Source organism: Microchirus variegatus (genome assembly GCF_963457635.1).
Source record: "Microchirus variegatus genome assembly, chromosome: 15".
NCBI classification, from domain to species: domain Eukaryota; kingdom Metazoa; phylum Chordata; class Actinopteri; order Pleuronectiformes; family Soleidae; genus Microchirus; species Microchirus variegatus.
In genome coordinates this window covers 7,585,349-7,599,317 of record NC_139816.1, presented here as the reverse complement: position 1 = coordinate 7,599,317, position 13,969 = coordinate 7,585,349, and the positions used below count along the sequence as shown (strand labels likewise).

The window sequence follows — 13,969 nt, the reverse complement described above, 5'->3', positions numbered from 1 at the left end:
AATTAATTTAGTAATCGATGAATTGTTTCAGCTCTAATAGACAGCCACTTTAGTATTTTTTAAGTCCTGTACATGAAACACAACCACAACCAGCAACCCTTTTTCTACCGAGTCTGCCACCTGCAAATGGAACCAATTTAGCAAATATCCATTCTTTTAAACAATATTTAAATGTAAATATTGGGGTGAACCCTTGTTTCAACCCTTCTCAGTCTCTGAATCCTTGATGCAGTTGATTGATGACCTCATCTGACTGTGGGTTAACCGCAAATAATCATATTCCCCGCTCCATAATTTGTGCTAATTAATGCCGTCATTGCGGCAATACAACAAGTGCACGTCAAGCCCGTCAACTAAAAGAACTTAAACACTCAAGCGGAAAACATTTTCGTTGAAGACATCAATCAATAGACGCTCGTGAGTCAAACAGTAAGCAACCAAAAGCCTGTGGTCCCATGAGCTATAAATGCTTAGCTCACACAAAGTGCATTAGCTGCAGCGTGCCTCAGCTGCAGAGTCATCACTATTGAGCGCGCGCAGGCTTCATCGACCGCCTCTGCCAAGAAGAGGCAGGTGACATAACACGGCGGCATGTACTGTAGAAGGCACTTGACACAAAAGGGAGGATACAGGCAGTGGTTAAAAGACACAAACACTGACAACTAGACCATGACAAGTTCAGACATGTTTGAATGAACAAAAAAACAAATAGGATAATAGTGTCACAGATAAAGTCTGAGAAATACCACATACTACCAGGGCTGGGTTTGCACAGCTATTCTTCTTAAGACCCTGCATTGACTTGCATTCATTTCCGTAGAGCCTAAACCCTAACCTTAACCAGTTAATACCTAACCTGAAGCTAACCACAGCTCACATCTTAGCATTAAACTTAACCCTGGTTTTGGTCTCCATAAGGACTAATGTTGCTCCTCTCCATTGGGGAATGAGCTCATCCCTGCTTTTACCAAACTAGAGAAAACTAGAGCTGCAACTAACGATTATTTTCGTAATCGATTAATCTGCCGATTATTTTCCTCGATGAAATCGTTTGGTCCATAAAATGTCAGAAAACATTAAAAAACCTTGATCAGTGTTTTTCAAACCTGAAAATGACAATGTTCTCCAATGTCTTGTTTTGGTCCACAAGCCAAAATTATTTCTTTGTTATGTGGAGCCAAGAAACAAAGACAATATTCACATTTAAGAAGCTAAAACAATCAGAAATCTTGTTTCAATGACGGAAAAAAGCTTCAAACCGATTAATAGATAATCGATTATTTGATTTTAGAATTGTGACACCACAAAAGCACTGAAGTTTGATACCGATGCCCTGCCTGTGAACTAACGTTGTTTTTAATTATCAAACAATCTCATCATTTCCAGTCTGTTGGGCCAGACGGCAAGCCCCACGGGCCGTCTCTCCTATCGTTTATTTCTCTGGGTACTACAGGCTGAGCGAGATCCACTACAATGATACGACGTGTTGGCTGCTAACTCTGTTCTCAGCGCAGTGGAAGAGGCGGGTCACCCTCGGCGCTGTGGGCCAGAGTAACCCCAGAGAAGAAAAACAATTGGATAACAGGGAGGATACCGTCGCTCTGGAAAGGTTTTCCCATCTTTTCCAGCCAGACAATGTGAGACTCTGAGAGTGTCTTTGTTGTAGGGATTAGGTCACTGCAAACCAATGCGGGAGCAAAGACACTGGAAATGTTCCCATTGTTGTGCTTTCATGCTTTCATCTGCGGCGGTCGCCTCTGGTGTGTGACCTTTGACGTTTGATGAAATGTTGCTTTGAGAAAATACTTTTGCAGGACATTTGACATACGTCAGCATTATCTGCAAAATAGAGACACAAAAGTTTGATTCGTAAAATGTCCGAAATTGTCGATCAGTGTTTAGCAAAACCGAGAAATGACGACGTTCTCAAATGTCTTGTTTGGTCGACAAAGATACCAGAAAATATTCACACTTAAGAAGCTAAAAAACTTGTTTTAATTACTAAAAAAAACACTTTAAGATAAATTCATTGATTAATCGGTGCAGCCCTACTGCACAACATTAGCTATAAGCCTTTCTTTGTGAAATGAATTCCAGTAAAAAGGTGCATCGTGCAGAATAATGGCACACACACTCCTTGACTTACATCACAGCAATACATCTCTCAATTTAATTCTGCATATGAGGCACTTAACGCGCATGAGTCATGATTGTAAAACACATTGTGATAATGGCCATCTGTGTTAGAAGAGCCGCACGCTATTAGCATAGTATATTCTTACTTTCTTTGCACTTGTTTTACGAGTTGGCGCTCGGCCATCTGTTAGAAGGAGTAGTTCACATTTAAATATCATAATGTGGGATCTTCTATTCTTTTTTTTTTGGAAACGCTTGTGCTTGAAATGAATGAATTATTATTATTGTTGTTGTTTAACCCTTTAAGGTACTACTCAACCATTGTGCCCACCACACTTTAGGTCACTATATCTCATTGAAAAATGCATCAACCCACTAACATTTAATGTGGCGGTTTGGGTTAATTATGCACTCTGTATCTGAAATACTGTAGGGTCTAATTAAAATAATAATAATATATATATATATATATATATATATATATATATATTGATTGTCGTTATTGTTATCATAAGTAAATAAAATACTTAAAGGATTAAATTATTGACTGATAAAGTGCCAAGAAATATAATATTACAATAAATATATCTCCTCTTTATGATGTTAAATATTCAAGAATAAACTCTTTTAAGTGAAAACATGGCTTCCTTTTATATTTCTGTGAAGGACGGGCAGCAACAGGCACAAAATAAATAACATCAGACCGCCTCTGTTTCCTTGCAACGTTCCAATCTAATCAAACTGTTTTTCTCTCTCTCTCTCCCTAATGGAAATCACACTGTGACCTTTGACTGAAATCTCACCAACATGACAACTCAAGATTCCTGTTTTTATAAAAAAGACGTCCGCGACATCTGCTACGGCTCATTTCATAGAAAATGAACCGACGCTGACGAACAGGGGTCTGATGGGCCTGTACGTTTACATTGACATCAGGTTATAGACAAGGAAATAGACAAGTCTGTGACGATTGTATTGTCCTATATTTGGCTTGATCTCTTCAGCTTTCTGTTTGTCCGAGGACATTGAAACTGAACCCCAAAAAAAATAAAGAAATAAATGACCTATTGTCACGGACTGAAACCAGTGCAGGGTCACAAACTGGTGCCACCCAATCACACTGACGACAAACGCACACACAGAAGCCACTATAGAAGCAAGGTTGCGTCACCGTCAGCTACTCAGAGCCTCACACACACACACACACACACACACACACACACATGACTGAGGAACAGAGAAGCTGCTGATCTGCAGCTGATGGGGAAACTTACTGAAAAGGTGAGGAAACGCATGCACAGCTCTGATTCACTTCCTGTGTCAGAAAATGTGAAGTTCACTTGAACACTTCTACTGTTCAAAAGTTTGGGCTCACCTATACACATTTTGTTGTGTTTTCCATTAAAAGTCACACTTTTATTCATCAAAAGAGTTGCAAAATGGATAGAAAATATAGTCAAGACATTGACAAGATTAGAAAGAACCAACAAAACTGTTTTCAGCTGTGCTAACATCATTGCACAAGGGTTTTCTAATCATCCAATAGCATTCTAACGCGATTAGCAAACACAATGAACACTGGAAATGGGCCTCTATACACCTATGTACATATTCCAGTAAAACCAGATGTTTGCAGCTAGAATAGTCGTTTACCACATTAACAATGTATAGAGTGTATTTATGATTCATTTAATGTGATATTCGTTGGGGAAAAAAGTGCTTTACCTTCAAAAATAAGGGCATTTCTAAGTGACCACAAACTTTTGAACCCTAGCGTATCGGTCAGGACAATGTAGTGAACTAAATATGAGGAACACGATCAAAAACAATAGCTCTGACACTTTTATTGCTGTACAAGTGGATCAAGGCAGTTTCAATCTCTCCTCATCTTATCTGGCCTGAGTCACTCAAAAGCACCAACCCACCTTTGAGTGACTGTTTCACTACAGTGACAAATGCACACTCAAATACTGTATGTGACAGGTTCTCGCTCTCTGACACTGAATAATTTCACAGGTAGGGATAAAGACATGCAGGCTTTTTAAGCTGCTTCCTTAAAGAAGCAATCCAAGTTCAATTTAATGCTTCCTCGCCATTTAAGCGGGTACTCAGCAGGCTGTGGAATTGGTTTTGAGGTGGTGGTGGTGGTGGTGGTGGTGGTGGTGTGGGGGGGTGTGGGGGGACAGGCAGGAAATTTAACCTCACTGAAGTCCATGTGACCGCCTGCTCTGAGAATCCTGGAGCAACATTCTCCTGATTCATCCTGCAAATAACGCGGGGAGGTGGCGTTCCTCCGCAGTTTAATGTTACCAGTGTGTAGTGAGAAACCTGCCAGCAATCTCCATATCACGATCTCTTCCATGCACACACACATACAGTCTTACACAATATTTAGTTTCCAGACTTCTGGATGACAACTAAGGGGGGGAGAGGATTGGAAAAACCATCAATCAAGCTTGCGGTCTCGGTTCATAACAAGTGATTTCCTGGTGTCCAGATCAGAACTAAGTGACAAAACACAACTCGGTCCTAGATTTTCTCATTCAAAGCTATACAATAAAAACTAAACCCAACCAATTAAAACAAGATGGGTTGACAACCATCCAACATATCATACTAGAGGATCTGCAAAGTTAGAGCGCAGGCCACAAACAAGCACATGATCATCTCTATCTGCAGGGCAACTCCCATGTAATCCTTCCACTTCTCGAGCTAAATCAGAAACCACATCATACAGAAAGCGATGTGCTGAGCCACGCGGCGCGATTGCATCGGGATGATAAAGACACAATGGAGCCCTCGGGAAGACGTCGCATGGTGGTCTAATGGTTTCCTGGCAATGGGTCTGTCTTTCAAAATACAACCAGAGCAGCGTTTGAAAGTGACAGGCCTGATTGGATGGAGGCTTTCGGAGGAAACCAGTAAATGAAAAGCAGAGGTGGCAATGACTTGTCTCACTTCCACACTGAACAGAACAGAGAGGTGAAAGCTTCAATGAAAGATGATATTGGGGAAACGAGAAGCTTCCTTTAATCAAACAGGAGAAGTAAGGAATCCTTAATGTAGCGGCATTTTCTTACCAGGAGCTCGTCCATGCTGGTTTGGCACTTCTCTAAGTTGATGCGTTTGATGGCCACCTTCTCTTTGCGTGGTACGCAGTAGGCTGCTTGGACCACAGCTGTGGCTCCGCTCCCTGAAACAGAACAGATACAATATTATCACATTAATTATGATTCAATATTCAATGCAAAACGTCCTGCTCTTATACAAATCACATTGAGCCCAATGTTCCTTGACCGGTCTTTTACCAAAATCATCGCTACTGCAGGATCATAAAGAAGGCTTTTATGCATTACCTAAAAACCTTCCTGACTCCTGGAGTTCAGCTGCAACCATTCACAAGATGTTTCTCTGTGGTACAGCTCATCCGTCTGTTCATCAATCATGAATCAGCTTTTCCAAATCTTGGGCTCAGCTAAACCCAGACTTTTCCCCCCAAGGAGATGATCCTGCCCCAAGGCTTAGGTCAGCACATAATTTAGAAGCATCCCCTTTTTTTGGGATTTTATGTTGTTGGCACATTCACCATTTGATGGTTCATGGTCACTGATGGCAATTATTTCTCATAACAGTGAATCTCGCGATACAGGAAATGCCAGTAGTTATTAAACAAAGACTACAGAAGTACTCGCATATGATGACCAAAAAAATGCAATATAGTTTGGCCCTGAAGTCAAAAGGCGAATGTAAAGAGTAAGGAGAAAGAATTGAGGACACGATTTATGACCCCTGGAGAGGGAGAAGCCATCAGATCTGAACAACGTAACAGTTAAATACTTTTTCAAATGTGAAGTTTGTTTCTGGGAACTATAAATCAGCCTAATTTTCCATGCTTTTAAGACTTTTCTCACTGAATGACGGCAACAGTTGAGGGAAGTTGAAGCTAAACGTGCAAACCGATCGTGTACTTGTGCCACTTTGGCACAAAATTAAATGTTAATGAGAAATCACCAGTTTAGCAGCGTTAATATTGTGGCAGTGGGGACAGATAAATTAGATTGGGTGCTTTTGAGTATCAAAAATAATGCTTCCGATGCAGCCACAGATGCATGGCTTTACAGCGTCGCTATAAACGGTATTGTGTAATTCTATACCATCTCTGCATACCTTAGCCCTGACTGCAGATTGGTCATACTTAAAACCCTTACATCTCTGATGCACATTCAACCTCTGGCTGCGTCGGGCTTCGGTGAGAAAAATGGTGAGTGGATCCGGTTCCCCCTTCGGTAAGCTTTTCCTAACCCCCCCCCCATGCCCTCAACTTAGCTATGCCTAGATATTAACAAAGTGCTCATTGTTTGCAGTTTTCACTGAGCCAGCAGTGCACGGTGGTTAAAAGAGAGGGCTATTTTGAAAAAGGGTGGTTTTCTGATTTTAATTAAAAAGTATAGCTCTCCCCGAAGATGTGGCCAACTTTTATTAAACCGTTTTAATTCGAGCTTAATTATGACCTCAGGCTGTACAAACCTTTTCAATTTCGGCGCACACTGAGATTAAGAATACACTTTGCTCTCGAAGATAATCCAATAAAACTGCAATTTCCTTGTAATTTCCTGCAATTTACAGAAAGCCAGGGTCACTCGAATCATCGTACGTGCAAAAGTCTGCATGCAGCTGCTATAGCGGGCGCCATGGACCGACTGGCAACCTCTGATAACGTGCGGTTGGCGTTGCTCAACTCTTAGCATCCAAGTAATAACAACTCCACCGTTGCTCAAAAACTAAGAGGCTGTACTGAGCTGTAAATATATCCTACAACCCCCCCCTCCCCCTCATAACCACCACCACCAATGCCAAACAAAACCCCTGGAGTCTCACCAGTGATGGGGAGTTCAGTCCTCAGGGGACCACCGGAGTGTAAATACCTCCACAAAAACAAACAAGCCAGTCGTCAGGGGTGGCTGGACAAGTTAGAAAGCACATGTTCTTGTTAGAAAGCATGTGTACTGAGTGTGTGTGAAAGATGGGGGAGAAAAAGGGGGTCGTTGTTAGGTTTTCAGAGGGGCCAGGTCAGGGGTCACAGAGACTCTATGAGCCGTTTTCGTCCCATAGAGGCTCAATCAAGCAAGTCAGCTGGGATCTTGAGTTAATATGGTCCTGGTGCTCTTTGATATTTGCTACTTCCAAGTTTAGCACAAGGTTATTCTGCTCAGAGAAGTAACATCTCAACTATTTGGATCCAGTTACATGATAATACCTCAACTGGCTTTTGACATTCCAACCAAAGCTGTGAATTTTGCAATTAGCCGTGACGCTAACAAGGTCGACCATTCTTGCCACCTTATGCCTCCTTTCCACCAAGCGGTACAATGCGGTTCAGTTCAGCTCGCCACAGTGTGGTATGGCTTGATACACACCCACGATCCCAACGATGTGACCCTGAACTTCCGTTTCCACCACGGGGGGCGCGTGTGGGCCAGATGGCGATGGCTGCGTCAGCTATGTAAATAGCGCAGTGTCATAACAGCACAACAGTGTAGCCCGCCAATAAATACACAGAAAAGAAGAACATGACACAGTTAATACTTGGTAACGTAGTGCTGACATTTATAAATGCAAGGAACATCTGTCTGAATGTCCAATCGCATAACTATCCAACGGGTCACTTGACAGGTTTCAAACTTGGCTGGTGACTTACTAAGGACACTGGTGTGTGCAGCGCTGACTTTGACGTAGTTTGGATAAGAAATAAAAAAGATATTGGTAAAAGGGTTAGGGTTTGTGTTTTTCCCTACCATCTGACAGAAGTGATGAATCTCTGTCCAATCCACAGAATACGGTGTGTTTAGGAGCTCTACCACTATGCTTGGTACCCCACCAGGGGAGTGCCAAAAAGTGGGACAGTATTGGTCAATTCTTTTTGGCTCCCTTCTCAATATTGTACAAGGGAATTATTGGGTAACGTACCAACCTGAACCTTGGTAGAAAGAGGGCTATGTTCACTGGCGATGAAGTCACGGAGCTACACGCAGAGTCACGTCTTTATTATTTGGATAAAATTATCACTGCACTCTCCATCGGAATGAGAGGACGCACAGGGTCAGCCTCACAAAGGGAAGCATTGAAGCAGCAGTACCAGGGCTTTGTAAAACTAATGCCAAAATCTAATCTGCTAAACAGTCTGGCACAGACTTAAAGGCTGAAGATCAAGGAGTAGGTGTATGTGTGTCCATTTAAAATCAAAGTCAAACGCGTTAATTGTTCAAATATTTAGCAAATACCTCGTTTCAAGTTGTTCTGCAGATACTTTCCATTTCCAGAGGCACAACAACAACAGCATTTAGCTTGTTTTGGAAGTGGATGCCGAAATCAAATCTATATATTGAGTTACCACATTAGACAAAATCAAATGAGGATGTTCCTGCTGCCAGCTGAAAATGTGGTGTGTCGGCATGACTGAAGGACACCAAGTTAAGTCAAGTTTTAGTCTGTTTGTTTATTTCCGAACTTTATTTTCCTCCAACATTTCCATTTCATTTTCTTTGTGTAAACAGATGTGCCTGTTCTTCCACCTCACAACATCTGAAAGACAACCTACGACATCCTGCAGATAAACTAACATTTAGAATGAGCTCATCAAGAGTCAGTACAGTCATTTATCTGATCCAACACATCCGAGTCCCGGTGTTAAAATGAGACTTCAGCTTCAAAATCATCATCCTTTGTTAAAAAACTGAACTATATGTGCTGCAGTCAGCTCACGAAAAGGTCTCCTCCGCTTGATCTTTAAATTTGCAGACGGCATGAATCGACTTGATCTCTCCTGTGTGGGAAAATATTGACAAAACAATCATGATCTTTGAAAAAGGTAGCCCGTGTTTTATGTAAGCATGTTTCCTCCAAACAAGTCGTGGCTTAGCATGGGAAAGACTTGTGAGTATTATACATTATCCTGGCAACGTGTGAAGGCGACACACACTCTTCGTAAGGGACTTAAGGTCACTCCATACTTTCCATGTTCCAGGTGCACAAAAACATCTTCATCTTGCACACATTTGTCCGTTGTGGACATGGAATGACCATGTTTACATCACACAGAACATAACAACAACTCAGATGTATGAATCCAGCCTCGAGTGTCAAAGTCTCCATCCAATAATGAGGGCGTGCCATTGCCCCAAAAGCCCTTTGGTTAGGTGAGATCCATTTAAGACATAACATCTGCTGTTCCCCGGGTTCATTATATACTGGTGCTGTCAACAGCGTTTAACGGCGTCAACGTTAGCCCACGTTAACGCACAACGCGTTTCCATGACAACTGACCGGGAAAAGACGCACCTGACGTCATGTTTACGTGACTCCGGATTGTTAAAATGAGTCTGTAAAGTGACGCGTAACTTTAAAAACAGAGGCACACATACGCAGTACACGGGTACGCTGGTTATTTGTAGCGCTGCTCTTTTCGTTTTAATAAACATAACACTCCAATTTGACTGTAGGCGCGCTAACGCCGCTAAAAGGAGCTACTGCAGCTAACGGAGCTAACTGGTAAACGGTGCCTGGACTCCAGTGTCGCGGCACTATTTCCGGTCAGTCGTCATGGAAGCGTGTCACGCGTTAACACGCGTTAACCTTTTGCACAGCACTATTTTATACACAAAAAGGTGCACAGAGTGCAGTAATCGCTTATCAGATTAGCTTGGCCTTGAATTAGCTCCTTAATAGAGTCGGGCCACTTTGTAAGCCCTGTGTCAATGTGCTCCTTCATGCACTATGACCGACAGTGTGGCAGCAGCAGTTTGTCTTCCCTGCCCTCACCAGGCACCTTTGCCGCCTGACGCCAGTCATCTTTATTACATTTCCTCTGCGTACCTGCCTGGCTGACATTCCACACATTATTCAAAGGTCCACTAAAGAGCTATCGCACACGATGAGCCAGTGCTTTCGTTTTTCAGCGCCCCCTTTTCTGTGTTTTCCAAGGTGTAATGTTCTCATCGTGAATGAGGCCCGGACATTGAAGTTGACATTAAATCAAACAAATGTCCGCCTGCTGTTGTGGCACGTTTCCGAGAGGATGATCACACCGACAACCAAGGGACGAGCAACAGTGAGGAAACACGGTTGCTGTTGGATACAAACAGTGACCGCAGAAAGTTTCCAGCCCAGATTGGCCACCATTAATGATCCAAAGTTTAATCCAAAAATCAGACAGCGAGCTGGACTCTTTTTGTTTTAACCATGGGCTCGGTCCAGTATGAGCCGATGCTCACTGGGGCAAAAAGAAAGGGTGTGTGAACCATGTAATAACACGTCCTCTATCCCCGGGGAAGTTAGCAAAACAATAGCTCTGCTGGACATGCTGGGTATCCACGGTCCGTTCTCAGAACGCCAACGTTTCAGCAGAGCTGTAGAATGACACAGCTTATACAACAGTATCCCCCCCAGCAGCGTCTGTACAAAAAAAAAAAAAGAGGGAGTTTCCACTGGGAAAGGAAACAGCTCGCATTTCTGTAACAGCCTTCTAGGAATGTACATGTGCAAATTCTATACAGCGTTAGGTAATACATTATTAACGGATGGCGAGAACATTCAGAGACCTAATAAAACGGCCTCCGCTGATTTACTCAGCAATCCCATTTAGTATATAAAATGTGAGCAATGCCACAAGTCAAAGTCTATGAACAGTAGCCTGTAACGCACCAAATTAAATGACCAAAATCAATGTGCAGTACTCAAGTCACGACAGCCCGCCTTGACTGACCGTGCAATTTCAACCATACACAATTCAAATGCGTCTCTGTCACTTGTTGGTGCAGTTCTATAAAGTTATCAAATCCTCGTTATATGGCATCTATATAACAAGTTTCCAGAGAAAGTTAAATTGTTGACATGTTTTACAAGCGGGCGAAGCACAGGCAAATATCAAGACCACACAGCGTGATGACAAGTCTACGACTATTCGGCGATGATTTACAGTGTCGTAAAAAAAAAATCATCATCGCATCGACTCAAACGCAGTTTGACTTTTTTTTTTTTACTTTTGCTGGGAATGTGGTCACCAAGCAAATATGGCTTAAGGGAAAAGAAAGGGGAAGAAGAAGAAGGTTCCATGGGAGACGACGAGGCTTAATTTGAACAGAAACAGATGCCAAATAGGGGGAGTTTTCCTGTTGAACGTTTGCTTTTAAGGAGGCCTCTTCCAATTTAGATGATGTACAAGGTGAAACAGATCCTTTCAACTTGAAGAACACAACAGGAACCCACATGTATGAATGCATGTATAAAACAAGGGGGGGGCAACTCATTTCTGAAGTTGATCCATTTCCTTAAATCCAACTAAGCATGCTGCAGTCCAGCTTCATAATTGTCTGACCAGTTTCGTACCTGTGTTGACGTTGTTGGTGATTTATGTCACACACGCTGTGAAAGAAAATTCCACAGAACTGGTTTCTGCACAAGGGGGGCTTTATCTCTGTGTGCATGCTAAATTGCAGGGTGTTATCTTGAGGAGGGTGCCCCTGTTAAAGGCCCCTGTTAAAAAAAAAGGTTCAAGAACCTGAGAGAAAATGTAGAAATGGGTTAAAGTTAAATTCAAGTCTTTGAAAGAAAAATACACAAAAAGGTCAATTTAGAGGCTGCAGAATGAACCTTCTATAAACACGGACATTCCCCGTAGAGGAAGCACTCATTACTCGGGTAACGTAAACCAGAAGCACAAACTAACTGATTTGAGAGGACAATACTCTGCTTATACAGTACACAGTCAGTCTTATTCTGCTCCTCCTGTCTCAACAAAGTCTGCTAAAGGTAGGACGGGATCAGCCATTTAGGAGGGTGGGACATTTCAGAACTTTCATCGGGAGTTAAAAAGGAGTCGCTCAAGACTCGACACCGCACGGAGAAATGTGAAATGCACCTCCTGAGAAAATCTGAGATACGCGCCAAGCAATTACTGGGATTTTAGACAGATTTGGCCTGGCAACAACTAACATGACAGGTTAAACAGAGTAATGTAGGGTGTATATTTTCAGGATTTATTCAACCCTTTAAAGTACTACTCATCGTTTTGGTTGACCACACTTTGTCACTACATCTCATTGAAAAATGCATCAAGCTGAACTCACCAACACACCAGGTTTCGTCTCAACCGTTTGGTAGAGGCCTGTATCTGAAATACTGTAGGGTCTCATTAAAAATATATATATATATATAGATATCTATATATTTATTGATTGATTGCTGTTGTTGTTGTTATCATAGGTAAATAAAATAAAATAAAAAATGCAAAGAAATAATTTTTCCTTTGCTTTTTTCTTGGTGTGAAACCTTAAAGCACATGTGTCAAACTCAAGGCCCGGGGGCCAGATGTGGCCAGCCACATCATTTTATGTGGCCCGCGAGGTCAATGCTGCTTTAAGACGCGTGTTAACCACAATGCATGCCAGAAATCACCCGTGCTTCAAAGTGTTTTTCTGATGGTGCGTTTACATTTAGTTACATTTATTCTGTCTTACAGTTACATCTGGCCCTTTGAGGGCAACCATTATGCTGATGTGGCCCTCAGTGAAAATTAGTTTGACACCCGTGCCTTAAAGGGTTAATTATTAAATTAGGTTTTTGTTTTGTTTTAAGAAGATCCATAACTCATATAAATAACCAAAACGTTCAAAATGTTTTAATTATTTAAGGCAGTAAATTGCATTGGTTTGGGGGGGAAAGTCCTTCACTCATGCCTGCAAACATTAATGTCATATATATATAATCTAGTGATTTAGCTGATACACTGCATAAGCCTTTGAAATGCAACGTACTTACAGAAATAAGAATTTGTTTTATTGTTCCAAGTATCCTTTAAAGTGCAGTATTACTATGCTTAATTATTACTAATATTATAACTTTAAGAAGGAAGGGGGGATGACATCACTTCACCCTTCTCTGCAGGTTAGCTTCTGTCATTACCATGGGGACTGGTACAGTCAATACAATTATTATTGTTGAAATATTCTTGATATTTAACTGCTGTGACGCCCTGAGGCTAAATCACATGCTAGCTGTTCACATAAATAACCGCCTGCTCAATGAAAGTGCTTATTTTCCAGCACATAGTCAGAGCCTGCCTTGACAGTAACGTTATACGTTGCTCGTTTACTCCTACGGCACAGCCCCGGCGGGCGGAGTGGCCGCTTGTAACGGCTCCGAGTCCACAACACCGCCCGGGTAGAATTTGCAAGTTAACGAACGCAAATGAACCCCCCCTGAGAGCGAACTGAACAAAAAGAAGATTCCCCCCCACTTCATATCGCTTGACAGAAAGTGGACGTAGTCTTAGCTTGTGCTTAGCCGCCACCACCCCTCTCTCCCAAACACGGAGACAAACCCACACACACTGTCAATGAACACAAACGTCAAGCTAACAAGCTAATGATCACATACCAATCACCTCGTGTAGCTCATAGTCATCTTTGTTGATGGACCATGGTTGGGAGCTCTGGTCCTCCGACATGGCTGAGGGATGCGCTGGCTGCGGACGTGCTATCTGTAGAGACGCGGCGAATCCAAGGGCTGTGCGTAAAAAGAAGTCAAAGTAATCCAAACAGCAGCAACAAGGGCGACACTTCCCCTTCTTGGCGAATCCTGCAGCACTCCTGTCATTCCCAAAGTTTGACACTAGCCTAGCAGCCCCGCCTACCGCATTCCTACTGAGCTAATGTGGACCTTCCCGGCGGACATGTTGGGTGTGGGCTGGTAGACGAGTCAATGGAGGAAATGATTAGCGGTGGTAGTTAGCTACTTAGCTGCCAATGAAGAGCTCAAGGGGTGTAGGCGAACTTAA

The 13,969-nt window shown here is 42.4% G+C and overlaps 1 protein-coding gene across 2 annotated transcripts in view; it reads right to left on the bottom strand.

The window, feature by feature from the left end:
- The window catches only part of oxsr1b (oxidative stress responsive kinase 1b), a 41,210-nt gene extending 27,450 nt beyond the window's left edge, over positions 1–13,760 (bottom strand). For both annotated transcript variants that reach the window (XM_083901974.1, XM_083901975.1), the window contains exons 1-2: positions 13,570–13,760; positions 5,217–5,329 (exon numbers count right to left, since the gene is read on the bottom strand). In XM_083901974.1, coding sequence (XP_083758100.1) covers positions 5,217–5,329; positions 13,570–13,639 — 183 coding nt within the window. In that variant the 5' untranslated portion in view covers positions 13,640–13,760. The remainder of the gene's footprint in view (positions 1–5,216; positions 5,330–13,569) is intronic.
- Positions 13,761–13,969: the final 209 nt, after the last annotated feature.